Genomic DNA, 24041 nt, shown 5'->3' with positions numbered 1-24041 from the left:
TAGTGTACTGGGAGGAGTATAAATTGGAACCACATGGACCTGGGTTTGATTCTCACCTCCGGCTTCTACATGCAGAGGGATCTTTGGCAAACCAGTCTCTCAGAGAACTGGTTTCCTTAACTATATGATAAAGAAGTAATATTAATACTTACCTCTCAGGAATGCTACCACGATTAAAGATAATGAAGATTATCTTTAATGAGTTAAAGATACAAAATGCCAAGATTAGATACTGAATGATGTATACATTAAATAGAAATACCTCCTTTCACATGGAGATGAAACAAATTAGAAAATATGAAGTATTTATCTCTAGATTACCATTGTGAACATATATCTTTAAAGGAAGTTTAAAATTAGGCATTTTTAGAGTCTGCACGGTCTATGGTTAGTATTAGGATTTGTGAGGAATACTGATGTTAAAAAGGTATGTATTTCAGTACCATTGAATAGAATCTTAAATACTTTTCATTTGTATTTAAATAAAAATTTTAATTATGATAAACACATTCTTTAGGATAATTAACTTTAATGACTAATAAACAATGGTGAAATCTAAATAGATTTTTATTACCTGTGATATTTCTCTGCATCTAGTAATAGTAATACATCTGAAACAATGTCTGGAACTTTTAAACTAGTCTAAAATATGAAGGTACAGAAACAAATATATTTGTCTGATGTCAGACAACTGTATCTCCTTTGTGTTAATAAACAAGTGATAAAATACAGGAAACTAATTTTACGAATGAGTCAATGCATATGCTTTATCACTTTTTTCTTAAACTGAACTGTAATATTTTATTAGTTGACTTTTATTACCTTAATATGTACAACATAGTGATTCAATATTTGTATAGATCATACTCCATTTAAAGTTATTATGAAATTGGGCCTTTCCTGGTGGTCCAGTAGCTAAGACTGTATTCTCAATGCAGGGGGCCTGGGTTTGATTCCTGATCAGGGAACTAGATCCCACATGCTGCAGTTAAAGATCCTGCATACTACAATGAAGATAGAACTAAGACCTGAAGCAGCCAAATAAATAAATAAAAGTTAAAAAAAATAAAGTTATGATAAAATATGGGCTGTAATCCCCATGCTGTACAATATATCCTTATAGCTTATTTATTTTATACATAGTTGTAATCCCTTACCTTATATTGCTGTTCTTTCCTGCCCTCTACCCGCTGGTAACACCTAGTTAGTTTTCTACATGTGTGAGTCTGTTTCTGTTTTATTATACATATTTATTTTTTAGATTTCACATATAAGTGATAATACACTGTATGCCTTTCTCTGACTTTATTTCACTAAGCACAATACCTTCCATGTCTATATAGGTAACTGGTAAAATTTCATTCTTATTTTGGCTAAGTAGTATTCCATCATATGTATGTATATGTGTGTGTATATCTATCTATCTATCACATTTTCTTTATCCATTCATCTGGTGATGGGACACTTAGGTTCTTCCTTATCCTGGCTACTCTAAGAATGGCTATCATCAAAAAGTCCACAAATAACAAATGCTGGTAAGTATGTGGAGGGAAGGAAACTGCTGATGGGAATTTAGCACACAGCTGGTAGGAATGCGAACTGGTGCAGCCACTATGGAAAACTGCATAGAAGTTCTCCAAAAAGTTAGAACTACCTTACAATCCAGCAATTCCACTTCGGGGTATATAGCTGAAGAAAATGAAAACACCAATATTCCCGGGACTGTCTCAACACTAAGTATTACGTCAGGTGTAGATTTTCCTAGATGCCTTCTAAGTTCCCATTTATACCTTGTGTGACTTTTCTTTAATCAGGAATGGATGTTGAATGTTATCAACTGCTTCTTGTTTTTTTAATTTACTAATGTGAATTCCATAGATTGATTTATAAATGTGAAGTCAACTCTACATTCCTGGGATAAATCTTATTTGGTTATGATGAATTATCATGACCAGAATTATCCATCTGATATACTGTTAGGTTCAATTTGCTAAAATTTTGCTTAGAATTTTAACACCTATATCTGTAAAGAATATTGATCTATATGTAATTTTCTTTACTTTAAAATCATTGGTTTTGGTAACATGTTCTATGAACATATCATTAACAAGTTGGGAAGCATTTCTGCTCTTTAACTTTTGAGAGTTTTAAATAGAACTGGTACTATTTCTTCCTGAAATGTTGACAGAATTCACAAATGAAGCCACTGAGGCCTCAATTTTCTTTGTCCAAGGTTTCTAACTTCAATTTTCCTATAGTATTCTCTGGGTTATCTATTTTTTTCTTGAGTGAACTTTGGTAATATGTGTCTCACACTACATTTACCCATTTCCTAAGTTTTTTTAATTTACTGGCCTAAAGCTGTTCATAGTATTTCCTTATTATCCATTTTAATTAGCATCTGTAGAATCTACAGAAGTCACTTCTCTCATTCTTGATATATTTCTTTCTTCGCAATCAGTTTGGCTTGAGATCAATTTTATTGATTTCAGAGATCAAGTTTTTGACTTCATTGACTTTTTCTGTCTCATTGATTTCAACTTGGATATTTACTATTTTTTTTCCTTCTGTTTACTCTGGGTTTAACTTGCTCTTCTTTTTCAGTTTCTAAGGTGGAAGCTGAAGTCACTGATTTGAGGACAACTTCTTTTAGCAGAGTCGGATATGACAGAGCATACACGTCATGTCTTTTTGAATACAGATGTTTTAGTGCTATAATTTTTTCAAGTATAAACACTCAATTGTTTTTCTCTATTGCTATGCTTTCAAGTTACTTAAATCTTTTCTTCTCTAATGTCTAATCTGATGTTAATTCCATCCAGTATATTTTTCATCTCTAACACTGTAGATTTTCATCTCTAGAAGTTCAATTTTGATTTTTATAGCTTTTATGTTCTTACTTAACTTTTAAGTATAATGCTTAGGCACTCAGTTGTGTCCAACTCTTTGCAACCCCATGGACTGGAGCCTACCAGGCTCCCCTGTCCCTGGGGATTATCCAGGCAAGAATATTGGAGTGGGTTGCCATGCCCTCCTCCAGGGGATCTTCCCAACCCAGGGATTGAACCCAGGTCTCCTGCATTGCAGGTGGATTCCTGAGCCACCAGGGAAGCCCAAAAATACTGGAGTAGACAGCCTATTCCTTCTCCAGGGGCTCTCTCCAACCTAGAAATCGACACGGGGTCTCCTGCATTGTAGGTGGATTCTTTATCAGCTGAGCTACCAGAATACAGTTCTAATTGTAATACAGTTATAACTGTAATTTTGTTTCACTCTCAAGGTTTATAATATCAGGAGTATGTTTTTAGTATAGTCTAGCTTACTGAAATACTACTACTAACATGTGAGAGCACATACTTTCTACTGAGCACTGTGCTAGTAAGAACTTTATGTGTACTGTCTCCTTTATTTATAACAGATCCTATGACATTAGATATTATTTCTATACTCATTTTAAATATAATGAAGTTCAGACATACTAACTTGTCTAAGGTCACATAACTGTGTAACTAGCAAAGCTAGGACTTAAATTCATTCTTCTTGACTCCAAAGCTCATATTCTAAAAATAAGTCACAAGTTTAAATTTATAAACCAGTGAAATATGGCTAATTAACTAAAAACTTTCACAATAATGTTCCCTCAGATAATGGTTTCTCTAAATATCAATGAATATTTTAGCTCTAATATTTAAAGAGCAGTTTTGTTTAAAAAGTTCAAGCTAAACTGATCATTTCTCACAAATATACAAGCACATAAAGCACTCAATACTTTTAAAGATACAGTTTTATAAAGATTTCATAATCTCTCACAAATAGATCAACAAAAATATTTAGAGGAAAATTATCAAATCTTATTTTTTCTGATAATCTGTATCTATCCTTTGAATACAGAGTATTTTAAAAGGAATGACACAATTTGTCCTAAAATAGATATAATTATTTTCACATCAACATATGCCTTTAAAAAGGATTTTTCTTTTGTTTCTATATAATAGGTATTTATTCTGTGTGGAGAGTGGTATAAAACAGATGTAGTATTTTGTATTTCTTTGACATCACTGGTGAGAAAAAATATGGATTGATGAGATGGAGTCCCTTTTATAACAGGAATCTGATGAAGACACTTTATTACCAGTATCAAAGCATATGCTCTTAAGTTCTCAAGAAAAGCTTTGAATTTTCTCATGGAGTAGAAGGGATGGACAATGTAAGGGACCTTAGAAAATATTTTACCTCTGAAGAAATGATAGTGATAGTTTTGTTACTTACCTGAAGATTCTCACAGGTTTCTTGACTGTAAGTGAGTCTCTGGATTTCTGTAGGTGAGACAAGATACAAGGCTTGTCCGTTGTTGGTGAAGCAGAACGTTCTGGCTATCCGCATGTTGGTAAGGGGCAAGTAATAAACATCCAGCAGAGGCCTTAAACTCGGCAAACTTGAGAATACAATGAAAAACTTATTAACAGACAGGAAGGCTTTAGTCTTGAACAAATACTACAGAAAGTAAAAATGGCAGGGACCTTCTAAACCTCATGATTTAGTATACCTGAGTGGGAGATACAACTGATTTCTTTTCCTCATGTACTTGTTCACAAGTAACTGAATGAAAATAAATTCTCACTGTATATGACTGTAAGCAAATTAAAAGCACTTCTCCAAACTGAATACAATTATGCAATATTACGTTCTGACGGGAGGAAATGCTATATTTGTGTTTAAAAAACAAACAAACAAAAACCTCTTACCTGAAAGTCATGATGTGTCCATTGGCACAGAAGCAGGCAAGGCAGATGCCGTTACTTAACGATACAATGTCCCCACGAAGCACAAATGAGGTCTCTGTGATGTTCTGCTTGTAAGCACAGTTCTGGCTTGGCAATGAGATCACTTTTGCTTGCTTTTCAGAACATATTACTGCATACTGGTTTTCACTGATTTCCTGAGAGGAGGAGGGAGATACAGAGACAGGTCTTCTTTTCTTCAATTTCTCTTTCTCATCCTTTTCTTCAGGGACATTGTGTTCTTTCCAGGGTTCATGTGCAGGTGGCACTAAGCAGCCTGTGGAATCCAGGAACGCCATTCTCAGGATCGCCCCTTTTAACCGCAATATAGTACCTAAAATTGCCATTTCAGTAAATAAAAAGTATTTTACTCCAGACAGTAAATATGCTTATTCCAACTCTGACACACACTAGATACTCAAAAATATGTAGAATATATACTGAACCAAAACTATACACTGGCTCGCTGACAGGATTCAAACCTCAAGCATGGTATCTGAATCTGGAAAAAGATCTCAATAAGTGTTACAAGACTGATAAATGCTGGGATGTCTAGAACTAGGTCTCATACCCACACCTGCCAAGTGTACTCTCGTTGAATGTAAGTAGATGGCATCTAGGGCTGCAAGGTCCAATATGGCAGCCCAGTGCCTAGCCATATGAACTGTGGCTCGTCCACACTGTGGCATGCTGTAAGAGTGAAATATAGGCTGGATTTGAAGGCTTAGCACAGTAAAATTATAATAAAATAACTCAATAATATTAAAATACTGATTACATGCTAAAATGATTTAGCATTTTGCATAGAGCGGGCTAAATGAAATTTGCTATACTAAAATTAATTTCACTTGTTTCTTTTACATTTTAATATGGCTACTAGAAAATTTAAAATACTACACGTATAATATATAAACAAGGAATATGCTAGAGAGCAAAATCATGCTTTTTTTCCTCTCATTTTTAATATAGGAAGAGTATAAATTTTTTCTTCTTAAAATTTTTGTTAAATTACCTTTTCTAATTCTTCAAAGAAGAAAGACGATCTTAAGACTTCACACTTAGAGATTAAAAATAGCTAAGTGTGCAATATTTAAAAAACTTTTCAGTTTTTTCCCTACATATGTACTATCCTTTTGCTTACAGAACATACTATTTCAAGGTATCCTAGAATGAGACAGAACAACAGTATTTTGTTTTCATTTTCTATGTAGTAATCATTTTACACATGATACTAATGTTTAAAAAAATGCACAACTTGAATGGCTGTATAAGTAAAGGATATTCTGGAATCTTAATCCATGAATTCCTTCAATTAAAAGCAAAAGACTGTAACTATCTTCATTCAGAATTCTTAGACTGATTCAAAGATGAAAAGCAAAGGCTTCTGTTAAATTATAGTAAAGCAAACTTTCAAGGGTAGTCCAGCAGCAGAGCATACATACCACTCGGAGACACAATCACTGGCTGAAGAAGTCTTTGCTCTCCTCCCGGGGGAAGGTTCAGTGCAATGACAAGCACTGTTCCCAGTGTAGTACCAACCCACAAACACGGGGAAGGGGCTGAATCTGTCTTTCGAGTAAAAGTTTCACAGAAATGAAGAGCAGAGATTGCTTCCCGGGATTCTTTATCAATGCTGGTTACACTTGAGCTCCGTGATCGGCTGAAGGAATTATCTTTTATGTCTGAAATGATTTCAAATGTTGTGAGATTACTCAAGTTATAAAATAATCATGTTTTTAGTTTGGTAAGAGTGAGTGAAAGTCACTCAGTTGTATCCGACTCTTTGCGACCCCATGGACCATATGGTACATGGAATTCTCTGGGTCAGAATACTTTCCAACCCAGGGACTGAACCCAAGTCTCTCGCATTGCAGGTGGATTCTTTACCATCTGAACCACCAGGGCAGTCCATTTAGTTTTAAATTTTATCAAATAGTTAATCTGCAAAAAGAGAAAAATCTAAAGCATATTTAATTTTAACTGAAAAGAAAAACAATGTATTTTTATGTTAACAATTTTGCCCATTGCTCATAAATGAAACACAAAGGGAAAAATCCACACTTGTGAGAACTGAGCTGGGGGCAGCCAGGGGGTTTTTGGATGCATGATCTCTGTCTGCAGTTTTGGTATAGCTCTCTGCTGGTATCTTGGCTGCTTTTCCAAATTTAGTCATTACTACCTTTTTCTCATGGAGAAGGAAATGGCAACCCACTCCAGTATTCTTGCCTGGAGAATCCTATGGACAGAGGAGCCTGGTAGACTACAGTCCTTGGGGTCGCAAGAGTTGGATACGACTTAGCGACTACACCACCACCACCACCTTTTCTCATGTGCTGCCTCTTCCTTTGGTATAATATAGTTCACGATTAGGCAGTACCAGCAGAGTGGGTATTTTCAATTTCCTAGATTAAAAAAATGCATTTATAAGTACTCTGATTCTACCTTCAAATTTACTGTATGATGGACTTTCTTCTTCAAATCTGTCCTTATGAAAGTCTTAATCCATAAAAATTTAGCTTTTATTTTTCTTAAATGCTATTTTAACTGGAATCAACATTCAACTTAGGCATTTTTCATTAACCTGGACAACCAGCACCTGGCTCATTCTTAACTCAATCCCAGGTATATTCAGGGATACTTATAAATTCTACTAATAAACCCTCTCTTGTCTACAGTTACCTTCTTCTCTGTGACCAGTCTTAAGTTTGTTTCAAGCTCTGGCCTCTTTTCTCTTGGAATGCATTTCCAAATGCTTCATGAAATTTTTTCTTGTTAAATCAAAACACACCATTTCCCCAAGTCTCTAAATTCTTCTAACGGCACTATTTATATTGACAACAACCCCATTCTCCTCGGGAATAACATTTGACATGAGTCACACTTTTGGTTCTTCCCTTTCACTTTAACTGTATGTCTCTGATGGGATGACAAGTCCTACATTATTCTAATATTTCTATCTTCTTCTTTCCATTACCGATCAAGTTCCATGATCCTATTTCAGGCATTTATCACCATTCATCTACAATTCCCAAGAGACCGCCCCACCTTCACTCTGTCATTGTTCTATCACAACTCAAATTTTACAAAGTACACTTTTAATTCTATCACCTCTACCTTAAAAATCCACAATGGTTCCTTTACTTAGGTTTATAAAATTCTCCACAAAACATCTTCAGCCTACCATCCTGGCCCCTTCTGCCAGTCTGCCTTGCTTCAGTTCACTGTGGGAAATAAACCAAGCTATTCAGTGTTCTCCATACATACTTGGCATTTGCCTATGCTCTTCTTTCTGATTGCTATCCTTGCCTTTTCTCTACCTACTTAGATGGTGTTTATTCTCCATCTCAGGTGCTGTCGTCCTCATGAAGTTTATCCTGATTGCTAAAACCATCTATAGTTTTTCTCTTTTGAATCTTGATAGCTTTTTATCTCCTCCATGGCACTAGTAGCACATTTGTTCTGTACTTATTTCTGACTTGTCTTGGGCCTTGTTCTAACGTGACTGAAAATTTCTTGAGAACAAGGGCTTTGACTCCTTGCAGAATTTAGCATAGTGCCTTGCATATGAAAGTAGTCAACTGATACTTGCTGAAGACAGACCTATAGTTCAAAGTATCTAGAGCAATGTGTTTCTGCTACACCACTGGGATATATTAAACTTTCCAGTGGCTTCTACTGTTCACATCTAATAAGTCATTCCTCAAATTCTATGTTTTCAATGCTATTGTGAAAGAAATGACTTCATAATATTGTGAAAAATGAAAAACACGTTCAAGTCTTCTAAACTGTATTTTATGAATTAAAAAAGGTATTACTGAATCCTATGTACACCTTCACAAAAGCTTCTTATGGTCAAATTTAGATTCATAAGTTAAAAAAAATTCTCTCCCCAAATAATTATATACAACATAATTTTGATTATAGTTAGCCTCGAAAACAATAAAGCCACTAGTTATGACAGCAGCATGGATTATTTTTAACTGTAGTTTCTAAAAATGCTCTTCTTTTGCCTGAGATTGTGTGTCCTGTTACAGATTATGACACAGGAGAAAAGAACTAGTTAATATAAATAAAACAACCTTCTATAAGTGACAGCTCACTATTGGGTAAGTGTAATATGGTAGTGATGCCAGATCTTAACTCTTCATATTTCCACAGTTATTACAGTAAAATAACAGAAATTTAAATTTTATTTTCTTTTGATTAAAATATTTGTTATTTTAATAAAACAGACACATACAAGGTGAACATACATACTGACCTATATTATCAGTTGGGACTTAGTGATATAAATGTAAATCAGTGATATAAGAAAACCTGATATTGTAAATTTCAATAAAAATTAAGCTGCATAAAAGCTTTTTACTGTTATCTATTAAAATTACAATAGGTGATTCACAACAATCTATAATTCAAATGTTAATTCACAGGCCAACAAAACATTTTAATTTAATAGACTAATTTAATGATATGCAGTTTATAAACTACAAGTACATTTTTATTATATGACCTCTATAAAAATTAGGTTATCAAAGAAACTCCTATAGCTAGATCAATACGGGAAAATGAACTGAATCAGAATCAACTTTGAACTTACAGAACTAAGTTGCTTATTTTATGTGTCTGGAACTGTTTGAAAACAAGTTAGAATCTTAGCAGTTAAGGAACTGTAACTACCACTACACGGCAACATGGGGCAGTTTGAGCCTACTGATTGTATTTGTTTTCCCCCAGTGACTCGGAAAGTGCAAGTTGCTCAGTCGTCAGACTCTGTGACCCCAAGAATTCCCGAGGCCAGAATACTGGAGTGGGTAGCCTTTCCCTTCTCCAGGGGATCTACCCAACCCAGAGATCAAACCCAGGTCTCCTGCATTGCGGGTGGATTCTTTACCAGCTGAGCCACAAGGGAAGCCTCTGCCCAGTGTAAAATAATTACCAGTTAAGAATCTCTACCAAAAAATAGTTCAGTAGCATGATGACCTTAAAGGGAAATTATTTAGGCGATATAAGTATTGTTTCAATGCATGTATTAAATGAAGCTGCAATTAGCTTAGGGCATTGAAATACATGGGCACACAGTAAAAGATAAGCTGAATAAAGAAAGATAAATCTATAAAAGTACGGAGGACACACTTTGATTAAAATACTTAAATAGTACCTAAGTGTGAATATTCTTTTTAAATTGATATCATATTTTACTGATTTTAAAAAAGTACTCCTACATGTGTTTTCTCAGATTTGTAGATACTAAATGACACAAAATCATCGTGTCACAAAAATTAAGCTAATAGTATTTAACGTTACTGAAATTCTGGGACTCTCAGAGATTGAAGAAAACTCTGGACACTCTTGTTGGGAGGGAAATGCATAAGGTTAACCTCAGATACACTTGTGTTCAAATTGCATATTTCATTTTTATAGTGAAGGGAACTACCCTCTTCTCAAAACATGTTATACTACATTCTAGAACTTTTTCTGGGTCCCTTAACACCAGTGTTACTTACTACAGGGGTCTGCCATACTATCTTTCCTATGTTCAGGAACGGAAACTTTCTGATTACAGTGGATGATATTATGCCTACTCATAATAACACATTTTCTATCACAACTGAGATAAGACTACGGTTTGGAAATGCTAAAATCAGTAAGGTGAAATGGACCAATACCTAAGTTTCTATTATACATAAAAAGATAGTCAAGCAATCTAGAGAATTACAAGTGAGAAGATGAGGTGGGTGAGCAAATACAAAGGAGCAAATCTAGTTTCTAAGACAAACATGGGTGGAATCATCCACGTGCAGTTAAATAAAAGCAGTAGAAATTTCTAAAAGAAATCTGCTTTATATGTACTATGTGAAATCTTTAAATCTTTATTGAAACGTCATTTTTCCCTATTCTGGAAATATCAGGAAGCTGTTTTGGAGCTGGATATAAAGCAGAAGGAATATGTGAGATATATTCACTCTGCTTTCCTAATGGATAGGTTGTATATAAGGTACTACAGAGAAACAAATACTTCCCAACTTATTATCATCAAAAAGTAATACTGATTCTTGACATGAGATTCACTGTAATAAAGAAAACCAGTCATATATTTTGAAAATATTATTCTCATAAAAATAAGTTAATAAATCATAGTGCTCAAGATGAGTTTTCAGATGGCTAATAGAAATTAACCTAAAATCACATAAATTTTAGTCTTACACTGAATTTTGTTTACATATAAAGTATGAGAGGATTGAGTAAATAGATTATTTTGGTTTGCTTAAATTTATATTATAATTATCTTATCATATACAGATGGCATCCAAAGGCTGTTATTCCTTAAACAGTCATTTTAAACTTAATTTTCAGTGAAAATCTATTCTATGGTCATTTTAAATTTCCTGACTTTTTGTTTTTCCATTAAAGAGATTTTAACTACTGCATATTTTCATTTATTTTACTTACCTAAGTCAGGCTTTAGGTCAGTAGGCAAGCTTAACTTCCTTGACATTTTTGCTGAAAAATAAAATGCACTTTTAAAGTTCTGAAGAATATCTGATTCATTCTTATTTCTATCAATTGTTCTTCAAGATAGGAGTGAATGTTTTTATTACTAAATCTAGAGACTAAGATAATTAAAATATGATTAATAAAGTTATGGTTGGAAAGTAAATCTTATTTTCAGCTTTTTAAAAAGTTCGTACTTACTTGATATAATATCTTTGAGTGCTTGAAGCTCTCACTTCAAGGAAGCCTTTTAAATTCTGATAATTATTTCTTAGGCTCATAGAAAAGGGTTAGGCTTTTTTAAGAGAAGCAGTCATTTCTCAGAAAGATGTTGCAGATAAGGACAACAGAAGCATAAGACAGTCTGGGTATGTGATATAATACAAACTTTCCAGCTCCTCATCTTCACATTCCTTTTAAAGTTAGTATCTTGAATATAGGATGAACCTACATCAAGCTGAAGTATTTGATTACATCACAAAAATAGCTGGCTCATCCATTTCTTCATATATGTTAACATCTCTATTTACATTTTAGTAAAAAACAAAAACAACAACAAAAAAAACAAAGTCATGCTCAGTCTAGCATATTTACAAAAATGTAAACTACAGATATTTCTATTTTGGATTACAATATTTAAAAAGTCTATGTAAAAATCTTATTGGAATTCACTTTCCATCCTCAGTTACTGCCTAAATCTACGAAGTGCTTTACAGTTAGGAGGTGTTTTACTACATCTATTATGTTAGTGGCAATGCATGCGTAACGGAACAGTGCTTCCTAAGTGAAATTTTGAATACACATTTGCGTGTTAATACATGAATGTGTATATGTTGTTAAATTTTGGATGGTTAGGAGATATTTAAAAAACAGACCCTGCTAGTCCATAAGGGCGCCATGTAAACAAAGAGAAATCCAGTCATAGCACACAACTTCCACATCTAAAAAAATGACAAATTCATTGTTAGGGAAGAGGCATTAGGCTAAGTGGGAAGGGATAGGGGGAAATCAGGTTTTTATTTCTAAGATTCATTAATCTAATTAGCATCCTTTCAAAAAACAACAACAAAGCGTCAAATATATGAATCAGTCTTATCCCATTTTGACAGAGTTAACCTCAGTTAAAGCATAAAAAGTAACAGAAAATGGAAATAGCCAAATGAAATCTATCATGGTTGATCTCATATAAATAGCATCTGGTCTCATCACTGCATGGCAAATATATGGGGAAACAGTGACAGACTTTAGTTTTCTGGGCTCCTAAATCACTGCAGATGGTGACTGCAGCCATGAAATTAAAAGATGCTTGCTCCTTGGAAGAAAAGTTATGACCAACCTAGACAGCATATTAAAAAGTAGAGACATTATTTTGGCAACAAAGGTTCACCTAGTCAAAGCTACGGTTTTTCCAGTAGTCATGTATGGATGTGAGAGTCAGACTATAAAGAAAGCTGAGCACTGAATTATTGATGCTTTTGGACTGTGTTGTTGGAGAAGACTCTTGAGAGTCCCTTGGACTGCAAGGAGATCCAACCAGTCCATCCTAAAGGAGATCAGCCCTGAATATTCACTGGAAGGACTGATGCTGAAGCTGAAACTCCAGTACTTTGGCCACCTGATGCAAAGAATTGACTCATTGAAAACACCCTGATGCTGGGAAAGATTGATGGCAGGAGAAGGGGGGGACAGAAGATGAGATGGTTGGATGGCATCACCGACTCAATGGACATGAGTTTGAGTAAACTCCAGGAGTTGGTGATGGACAGGGAGGCCTGGGGTGCTGCAGTCCATGGGGTTGCAAAGAGTTGGACATGACTGAGCAACTAAACTGAAGTCTCCTCAATTCAAAACATTTTCTAAAATGTAACATTTAACTTTCGAAAGAACTTAGAAGTTTTTATTACGTATCATAGGTACAATGTACACAGACTGATAAATAATATCTATATAGTAACAGAAGGAGAAAAACTAGGCTAGTACAGTCTAAAGATACCCTTTCACAATCAGATGTATATGCCTCTCTGGACCTAACTACTCTGATTTGATTAAGTTATTCTATATCTTTAGGACCAGTGCTTATAAATATTGAATGTACATATACATCATCTGGGGAACTGTTAAATCAGATTCTTGCACTTCTAACAGGCTCCCAGGAGATGCTGATGCTCCTGGTCTGTGGAGCATCAAGGTCTCTAGACTACAAGTAACTTCAAGATAGGAAACAAAACTAATTCATCAAATCCATTTGTAGACACAGTAAGTCCACAGCAAACAATTCTTGAATAAGCTTCAAAATCTTGTTTGTAAAACATGAAATGTCAAGTATGGTGGTGAGGATTGGATTTGGAATCAGACCAGATATTACCGTGTATCTAATTCAATGAACTAGTAGGTGTGTGACCGTAGGCCAACCACTTTGCCTCTCTAAACCTCAAATTTCCCCTGGAAAACAGAGATGGATAATAATGCCAATTTCATAGTTTTGGAGATTATAAAAGAAGACATAAGCAAAACATCAAGTGCAATATCTGACATAGTACAGAGCTGATAAACATTAGTTACTAGTAATACTAAACAAGTGAAATAATTTTCATAAGCTGTAAAATGTTATACAGATGAGCCATTAATATACTTGTAAACAGCCCAATATTTCTTTATTTCTACAGTAATTAAACCCCAATTCTACCCCAATTAACTAAAAAAAAAAAAAGGAAAACAATTTTTAGGACATAAATATAGAACGGCATGTACAACTACAAGCTCAACCTTTTTTAAGTTCATTTCAAAAGGTAAATTCAATGCATATCTAATTGTAGAAAGAGAAACAATCTGAGTAACCTGTAAGATATTTTTATGAGGAAGGGGAGAGGGAAAGTGGTGGAGGGGCAAAAGATTTAATTCCTCAGCATTTCTTATATAATTTGCATTTACGTCTTCAGGCTCCATAGCCCTTTCTTTTGTAGTCTCCATCTAAACTCATCTGATGAACTGATCATATAATTTCAGATACTGAATTTTTCCACAGTAGTATTTCAATTTTTTATAAAGTTTAATTTTATCTGCTGATATTCTCCATCTGTTCACTCACTATGGCCATTTTCCCACTTTAGTACTTGAACATATTATAGCAGCTGCTTTAAAACTTTTCGTTGCTAATTTCAACATGTAGGCCACCTTGTGATCTGTTTCTACTGAATGATTTATAAAATTCTTGATTATCGGTCATATTGGGTTGGCCAAAAAATTCTTGGATTTTCTCATAAGCACCTACAGAAACCTGAACTTTTTGGCCAACCCAATATTTCTTGATTCTGAATTTTTATTTCACATGCCTAGGACCTTTTGATTGAATGCGGATATAAGTTTTGACTGAATAGTGGACAATATGTTGAAGTTGAGTATGGATTATATCATCAACCTTAACAGGTATTGAGTTTTAGTCTGTCATGCAGTTAAATTCCTGGTGGATCCTTCTGATCACTCTTGGTTTTATTCTTTATTAGGGTGGGTCTATATCAGTTAGAACTTTGTTTTAGGGTATGGCTTTCATGCTAAGAAGTGATCCTTACTCTTATTTTTTTATTTTATTTTTTTATTTTTTAAATTTTATAATCTTTAATTCTTACATGCGTTCCCAAACATGAACCCCCCTCCCACCTCCCTCCCCATAACATCTCTATGGGTCATCCCCATGCACCAGCCCCAAGCATGCTGCATCCTGCGTCAGACATAGACTGGCGATTCAATTCTTACATGATAGTATACATGTTAGAATGTCATTCTCCCAAATCATCCCACCCTCTCCCTCTCCCTCTGAGTCCAAAGGTCCGTTATACACATCTGTGTCTCTTTCCCTGTCTTGCATACAGGGTCGTCATTGCCATCTTCCTAAATTCCATATATATGTGTTAGTATACTGTATTGGTGTTTTTCTTTCTGGCTTACTTCACTCTGTATAATTGGCTCCAGTTTCATCCATCTCATCAGAACTGACTCAAATGAATTCTTTTTTACAGCTGAGTAATACTCCATTGTGTATATGTACCACAGCTTTCTTATCCATTCATCTGCTGACGGACATCTAGGTTGTTTCCATGTCCTGGCTATTATAAACAGTGCTGCGATGAACATTGGGGTACATGTGTCTCTTTCAATTCTGGTTTCCTCGGTGTGTATGCCCAGAAGTGGGATTGCTGGGTCATAAGGTAGTTCTATTTGCAATTTTTTAAGGAATCTCCACACTGTTCTCCATAGTGGCTGTACTAGTTTGCATTCCCACCAACAGTGTAGGAGGGTTCCCTTTTCTCCACACCCTCTCCAGCATTTATTGCTTGCAGATTTTTGGATCGCAGCCATTCTGACTGGTGTGAAATGGTACCTCACTGTGGTTTTGATTTGCATTTCTCTAATAATGAGTGATGTTGAGCATCTTTTCATGTGTTTGTTAGCCATCCGTATGTCTTCTTTGGAGAAATGTCTATTTAGTTCTTTGGCCCATTTTTTGATTGGGTCGTTTATTTTTCTGGAATTGAGCTGCAGAAGTTGCTTGTATATTTTTGAGATTAATTCTTTGTCAGTTGCTTCATTTGCTATTATTTTCTCCCATTCCGAAGGCTGTCTTTTCACCTTGCTTGTATTTTCCTTTGTTGTGCAGAAGCTTTTAATTTTAATTAGATCCCATTTGTTTATTTTTGCTTTTATTTCCAGAATTCTGGGAGGTGGATCATAGAAGATCCTGCTGTGATTTATGTCTGAGAGTGTTTTGCCTATGTTCTCCTCTAGGAGTTGTATAGTTTCTGATCTTACATTTAGATCTTTAATTCATTTTGAGTTTATTTTTGTGTGCGGTGTTAGAAAGTGATCTAGTTTCATTCTTTTACAAGTGGTTGACCAGTTTTCCCAGCACCACTTGTTAAAGAGATTGTCTTTACTCCATTGTATATTCTTGCCTCCTTTGTCAAAGATAAGGTGTCCATAGGTGTGTGGATTTATCTCTGGGCTTTCTATTTTGTTCCATTGATCTATATGTCTGTCTTTGTGCCAGTACCATACTGTCTTGATGACTGTGGCTTTGTAGTAGAGCCTGAAGTCAGGCAAGTTGATTCCTCCCGTTCCATTCTTCTTTCTCAAGATTGCTTTGGCTATTCGAGGTTTTTGTATTTCCATACAAATCTTGAAATTATTTGTTCTAGTTCTGTGAAAAATGTGGCTGGTAGCTTGATAGGGATTGCATTGAATTTGTAAATTGCTTTGGGTAGTATACTCATTTTCACTATATTGATTCTTCCAATCCATGAACATGGTATATTTCTCCATCTATTAGTGTCCTCTTTGATTTCTTTCATCAGTGTTTTATAGTTTTCTATATATAGGTCTTTAGTTTCTTTAGGTAGATATATTCCTAAGTATTTTATTCTTTTCGTTGCAATGGTGAATGGAATTGTTTCCTTAATTTCTTTTTCTACTTTCTCATTATTAGTGTATAGGAATGCAAGGGATTTCTGTGTGTTGATTTTATATCCTGCAACTTTACTATATTCATTGATTAGCTCTAGTAATTTTCTGGTGGAGTCTTTAGGGTTTTCCATGTAGAGGATCATGTCATCTGCAAACAGTGAGAGTTTTACTTCTTCTTTTCCAATTTGGATTCCTTTTATTTCTTTTTCTGTTCTGATTGCTGTGGCCAAAACTTCCAGAACTATGTTGAATAGTAGCGGTGAAAGTGGACACCCTTGTCTTGTTCCTGACTTTAGGGGAAACGCTTTCAATTTTTCACCATTGAGGATAATGTTTGCTGTGGGTTTGTCATAGATAGCTTTTATTATGTTGAGGTATGTTCCTTCTATTCCTGCTTTCTGGAGAGTTTTTATCATAAATGGATGTTGAATTTTGTCAAAGGCCTTCTCTGCATCTATTGAGATAATCATATGGTTTTTAATAAGTGGCCTTTCCGGGATTTCAACAGAATGACAGGTGCTCAGCAAGGTTTCACTGCATCTACTCCTAGCACCACGTGACTTCTCGTGTCACTGGGCAGCTCTCAGCCTCAGAGCAGGTGCCTGAGGCCTGGTGGTGGAGTCTTGACCAGCTCATATGTGCCCCAGGCCAAAGGCAAGGACCTACACTGAACCTACCCACAAGACTTCTAGGAATGCCCCTTGGAGCAGTTCCTTTCTCTCCGATGCCTACCCTCACAAGTTCAAGTCACTTTAGCCACCCAGAACTTCCATTTCTTCCTCCTTAGCTTAATGAGGCTACAATTCCACTTGGGTTCGAATCACTCTGCAGTGCAACAGGAAAGTACTCTCCAGTCAGAGAGAGGTGGGGCAGAAAGTAGCTGTAGACTTTATCCAGCACTTCCTGAAGATTATATTTTTACCTCTCAGGAGTCTCAGAAGCACTTGCCAACACAGTTAATCTTGTCAGTTGATTTCATCACCATGGAAAAGAAACTTCTGTCCATGCTTTGAAGTTATCCAGCTTCCAATGAGGTCTTCAAACTGAAAACATTATCATCTGAATGAGTTCCTGGAAGGCAAACTGTCTGTTTTTCTCTTCTTCATTTGTGTCTTCTTCAACTCTTCCCCCGTAACCCCGTACCTTTCTTCTTTTGAAATCCTTTGTCACTCAAAGCTATAAAATAGCTCTTATTTTCTATGCCTTTGTCCACAGTAGAAACAATGGAATGAAGGTAAAGAAGTTTATTCAATTTGGAGAAAACTGCAGTCACAGCAGGCTGCTAACCCAAGTCTCTGCTCTTTGTATAAATCTGAATGAGAATATCAAGCTGGCTGGCTGAATAAGCAGTAAAGAGCTGCATTTGCTTGCAAAGAATAATGAAGTTATACTTGATCACAATAATCAAGTCTGCAATAGTGGTTTCAATACCAATGAAAGATGAATGATGTTTAAGAAAAGCAAATCTTGAGGTAAGGGGGCTGAACCATTATACTAGAGATGACAGATCAGTCATGGTTGATGCTTTTTAGTTTTTTGCAAGGAAAAGTTTCTCTGTTACAGAGATTCTTACTGTTTCTCTGAATTTAAACAGATGCTTTATAATTTTCCTTTAGTTTCTCTACCCACTGTGTTTCACATCTTATTTTTCTAAGGACGATTTCTTAAGGAAAACAGAACTATAACTTCGCTTTTTAGAATGTGGCTTTTATATTAAACAATGTACCCACAATACAAGGAAAAATGACTTCTTCTTATGACACTACAGAGAAGATGCCAAAAAAGCAAATGGATCTTTATTATTGAGAAAGGTTCAAAAGTTAGAATACAGTGGCAAGATAACTTTTCTCACCGGCAGAGATCCGATGCAATTCTTTTCAAGGATAATGTTAAAATGTATGCATATAAAATAAGAGCAATCAGAACTTAAAAAAAAAAGACTAAAAATCAGCTTGTAGGTTAGGGCAAGTGATCCCAGGGGAAAGTGGGACCAAGAAGTAGAAACTGCTATCACACATTATTTTAATAGCTATTGGAACTAATAATATCAATTTCTACCTCCCATGCTAGAATATAAATTCTGTTAATGTAGGAGCAATCTATTTTGCAAAATACTGCATCCATGTATATGTGTCTAGCTCTTAGTGTGCATGTTCAATAAACATGACAATGTTTATAATATAAATAAACAAAATATAAATATAAATAAACAAAAGCTGTCATTGGAATTTTTAGAAAGAAGCTGAATTTCTTCACAAGTGAAATCAAATAAAGAGAAAAAGAGGACAAATTAAATATAAGCTTGTTAATCAAAAAGACAACTTTTGGAAATACAAGACACTTATCCATTACCTAAAATGAAGGAGAAATTTTAAAGAGATACTAATACCTGCCAGGTAAAGAGCTGGCTACTACAAGCTCTCTTAATTCTTGAACTCCTAGAGCTTTTGTCTTCAATATTTTTCCCATCTCTATGTACTTTTCACAAATTCATGAAATATAACATCTAAGATATCATCATAATTAAAGACATCTCATAGCCATTTCCTGGAGAAGGCATTAAACAAACTTAACATAGTTAAGTGCCACAGGCTGAACTGTTCCCCCAAATTGGTATGCCGAAGCCTTAAGCATCACTTAGGGCTTCAAAATGTGACCTATGTGGAGACAGGACCTTTAAAGAGGTGATTAAGTTGAAATAAGGCCACTAAGTGAGTAGACCAATCCAATCTGATTGGCACATATAAGAAGAAATTCGGACTCACAGACACACCAGGGGTGCATATGCCTAGAAGACAGACTATGTGAAAACATAGCAAGAAGGCAGTCAAGGACAGAGGACTCAGAGGAGAAAACAAAAACACACACACAAAAAAAACCTGTCACTCCTTTGATCTTGGAATTCTAGCCTCCAGAACCATTCTAGAGAAAGTAAATTTCTATTATTTAAGCCACTCAGTTTGTAGTATTTTCCTACGGCAACTCTACCAAATAAATATAATAAGTAATGACATAAAATAGATCACCACATTAATATTGATAGTTCTGGTCAAACAATAGCTGACAAAAAATATTTCAGTAATGTAACTTTAGTTTGGACTAATTTTCTTTGTTAGGAAGCAAACAGCAAGTTATTTCTAGAAAGATCACTGTATAGCCTTTGAATGTTAGAAAAAGATGATTCTGTAGAGACGCATATACAGTAAGTACTGGTATATAAGACACAGACTTTGCTGAGCATATTTTATTATGCAATTTGACAGAAAATACAGTCAGAAACAGAATTAGAGTTTGAACACGTGATATGCCAAAATCCTCAGACTTTAGTCATCCTGAAAAAGAAAAAGAAATTCATTTAGAGGAACTCTGACTTATACAGTGGTTTTAAAGTACCTGTCTGTGAAATTTAGTTCTTGACCAAGTAAGGGTAAGTATTAATATTACATAATAATCTATTTTCAAAGTAGAAAATATTCAAGTTACCTGTAAAAGGGGTTTAATGAATACTTGACTCATCTTCTCTTTCAAGACAAGCTTCTGTTCTTTCAATTGAGGATTAAATATATTGAGGATTAAATATAAAGATGAACTTCTATAGATGCAGCAGCCGTATTTTGGGATGAATATTGGGGGATATAAACTAGAAATATCAGTGCTACTTTGTTTTATAATAAATTAGAATAATTTAAAAACTTAAAATTCTTAGAACAAAATAAAAAAATCAAATTAAAATTGTAAACAAAAAACAAACCTTAATTACATACATATCTTTTCAAATTCATATAGAAAATTCCAAACAAACCTCTGAGAAATTGTTTTTCAAACTGTAAACATAAATGAATTGGGAAGAGAGTACAAGACGAGGCCACATATTATGAAAGCAGATACATGCTGTAGTATAGGATCAAGAAACTGGGATTCTGACCTTGACTAAGTCATTACCATATGCTATTACTTTGGATATGCATTTGACTTCTTTGAGGCTCAAATTCTTTTCTTGAAAAATAAAAGGGCTGAGTTGCTTTAAAATGCAGGATTTAATGAGTCAGTGATTTAAAATATGATTCAGAACAGATCTAAGTCTGTTAGAACACTTAAATATAAAAAAGGAGTAACTGGGACACATGTGGTGGCAGAGTGGTAAAGAATCCATCTGCCAGCGCAGGAGACGCAAGAGACGTGGGTTTGATCCTGGGTTGGGAAGATCCCCTGGAGGTGGACATGGCCACCCACTGCAGTGTTCTTGCCTGGAGAATCCCATGCATAGACGAGGAGCCTGGGGCTACAGTTCATGGGGTTGCAAGGAGTGACATGACTGAGCAACTAAGCAAGTACACATGTATGGGAGAACTCATGAAAACAGCAACTAGGCATTATTCTCATTTAAATTGACTTCAAAACTTACTTCAGTTTTTGCTAAGCAAGAAAACCAATCATTCCCAAAGTAATAGCTAATTCAGAAATTTGAGAAATTACAAAGGGCTCTGCAGGTGTTATCTTTCTTATAATTAACAAATACCATATGACAAACGCCTAGTGTAATATGTAGAACTTAGGGGTGCTCATTACATAGCACTATTACTCCTGCTTGTTTTGGCACAGCACTAATTAAGTGACCTTATTTCCTGACTCTTTATTCTTTAATCTCCAATATTACTTCCTCCTTACACTTTCATTCCTTCTATATGGATATTAGTAATAAAACGGGACATGGGCAAGATAAGAGACTACAGAATAGAGCTAGGTATCTACTTTCTGAATAAAGTACTCATAATGAGAGAGAATAATCTTTAAAGAAGTTTAATCAAAATCTACCAAAGAATGCTAACATCTGGACCATATTTTATTCACAAGTACATCATGAAAAATTTGTTTAATACTTTAACAAAGATACATATTTTAGGACTATTTTTATATAAACAGAATAACAAAAAGCTTTATATATTTCTGAAATTTTATAAAATATAAATAATGAATAAAAAATTGATAACCAATATTATTTGCAAAATGATTTACAGAAATTGCTAACTATGGGAAAGTTATTGATTTTTAAAATTCTGGCCATTAAGATTTTTAGTAACAAAAATTAATCATAAAGTATGAACAGGCAAAACAAATCCCTATATGCACAGGGATGCTACAGTTGCATTATACAGTACACTCTTCTATATTTTTACTGTTAATTCACAATACTACAGTTATGTCTTTCTAGGCTGTTATTCTTATGCATGAACAATGACCTCACTGTCAGTGTCATTTACCTGAATTAACTGTCAGTTAGGAAACAATGAAGCCAGGCTTCAGATAGGTCAGGGAACTCTACTGTTGACTCCTATTACTTTCACTTGAGTCTGCTCTTTGAGAAAGGTAGACTTCCAGGCACTGTATACTATAGTTGGGTGATGGGTACCATGATGGCACCCACGAGCTAGAGCTTAGACAGAGTTTGATATGAACCATCTTTTTATTTTTCCAGGTTACCATGTAGATAGAACAGAGTCATAACCAGATGATCTAGTTATAAGCCATACGACAGATTTGTCTTTGAATCCTTACAGGCTTCAGTAAATTTTCTTAAGAGGTAATACAGTACAGTGTTGAAGAGGACAAACAGTGGAGTTGGACAACCTCAGTGTAAATCATGGCTCTGACATGTGTTAGCTGTGTCACCAATAGCTACTCTGTATACCCTTTGACAGTGCTGTCATACAGAAAACAGGGAAATAAAAATGAGGAGCTAACTGAGGTTACTGAGTGGATTAAAAAAGGAAATGAAGAAATGGAGAAGTACGTTTTTCCTTCTATATCACCTGGGATATATGTTGGAATAATAAAAATATCAGTTACAAAGTAAGCCACAAGGATGTAATGTATAGCACAGGGAACATACTCACAAATACTGTAATAACTCTGTATGGTGGGTAATGTATAAAAATGTTGAATCTTGTATTCAACACTGTTTATCTGAAACTAATCTAATAGTTTAAGTCAATTACATGTCAATAGAAGATACTACAAGATTCCAACTGAAAACAAATACAGACATATATAAACCACAGCTGCAACTGTGGTTTCTGGAAGTGAAAAACTAACATAAGTTTGAAAAGTTGAAGAAAGTTAACATGTCTCCCCAAAAATATAGCTATAGAAACCGGCATGACAAAAAAACTTGATAACATTCTTGCTTTTTTTATTTTTTATGCTACCAAAGAACTATCCTTCCAATAATATTCTCAATTCTAAGAAATTAACTGAAGTCAATCAAATAATCACACTCAGATAGATATTCAATGTTATATATTCATTACACAGAAAATAATGAAAATTGAGTCAATATATTTAACAAAACAATATAACCCTAGGATCAAAAATCAAACAGATAAATTATTCAAAAATTTTAATTATATACAAAGTAACTTTCACACAAGGCAAAATTCTTAAGTAATTAAACTCTGCAAGTTCTTTGATAAATTGTACATACAAAGTTCCTTCAAATTTTTCAAATTATATGAAGGTAAAAGAACGTCTAAAGTACTATTAAGATAGTATATACTAAAAAGGAAATTTGTTGAAAAAGAATTATGTAACAGTGCTCATAGCTAATGAAAGTGATTTAAATATTACCAGATGATTCACTAAGGTACCACAAATACAAAGAAGTGAATAATTGATTCTCCATAAATGAAGAGCCCTTTGCCCAAGAATAAATCGCCTTATTCAAAAAATGACCAGAGGTGCTAAGAGTCAGCCAATGTTAATATGACTAAACAGGGTTCAATTTACAACATACAGACAATATGGTGCTATTTCTAAGAGTTTTTGAAATTTAATTTTACTACATATTAAACTTTGAGCTGAAAAAAAGTAAATCTATTCCAGCTACCTAGAAATTCATCTAATTTAATATAATTCAGTGAATCTATGGAGGGAGTTTGGGGGGAAATAAATAATATATTAATAATATAATTAAAAATTTGGATTTAAGTCAAAGATTAAATGTATTCTCTTTCAGTAAAATGGTGTTTCTCTGGCTTTTAAAAATCTTCAGACAAAATTCAAACTTTTATGACTAAAAAATCCTATTTGGATTATATCCCTAAATTTAACTATGTCTTTTATCCCCAAACTTGAAATTTTGAAAATCTTGGAGTGAGTTATTAATTTCAAAGTACCACTCATTTTTATTTGGGGGGCAAGAGTCCTAGAAAATTCCTATTTAACTCAAGGGTAGTACAGATTATAGCCTAAATGTCAATCTTTTCTAAACCATTTCCTTGAAATCTGGAGTCTTAATAATGTGAGGAGGATAGA

General features: G+C 34.5%; 1 protein-coding gene across 5 annotated transcripts in view; it reads right to left on the bottom strand.

Moving 5' to 3' along the window:
- Positions 1-24041, bottom strand: part of STXBP5 (syntaxin binding protein 5) — a 168727-nt gene that overhangs the window by 13635 nt on the left and 131051 nt on the right. For all 5 annotated transcript variants that reach the window (XM_004011402.6, XM_042253773.2, XM_004011401.6 and 2 more), the window contains 4 exons: positions 11232-11282; positions 6224-6463; positions 4746-5115; positions 4270-4435 (listed from right to left, as the gene is read on the bottom strand). In XM_004011402.6, the coding sequence (XP_004011451.3) occupies positions 4270-4435; positions 4746-5115; positions 6224-6463; positions 11232-11282 (827 nt within the window). The remainder of the gene's footprint in view (positions 1-4269; positions 4436-4745; positions 5116-6223; positions 6464-11231; positions 11283-24041) is intronic.

The sequence above is a fragment of the Ovis aries genome, chromosome 8 (assembly GCF_016772045.2).
Source record: "Ovis aries strain OAR_USU_Benz2616 breed Rambouillet chromosome 8, ARS-UI_Ramb_v3.0, whole genome shotgun sequence".
NCBI lineage: Eukaryota > Metazoa > Chordata > Mammalia > Artiodactyla > Bovidae > Ovis > Ovis aries.
The sequence above is the reverse complement of the archived record's forward strand: the minus strand, read 5'-3'. Positions and strand labels throughout refer to the sequence as shown.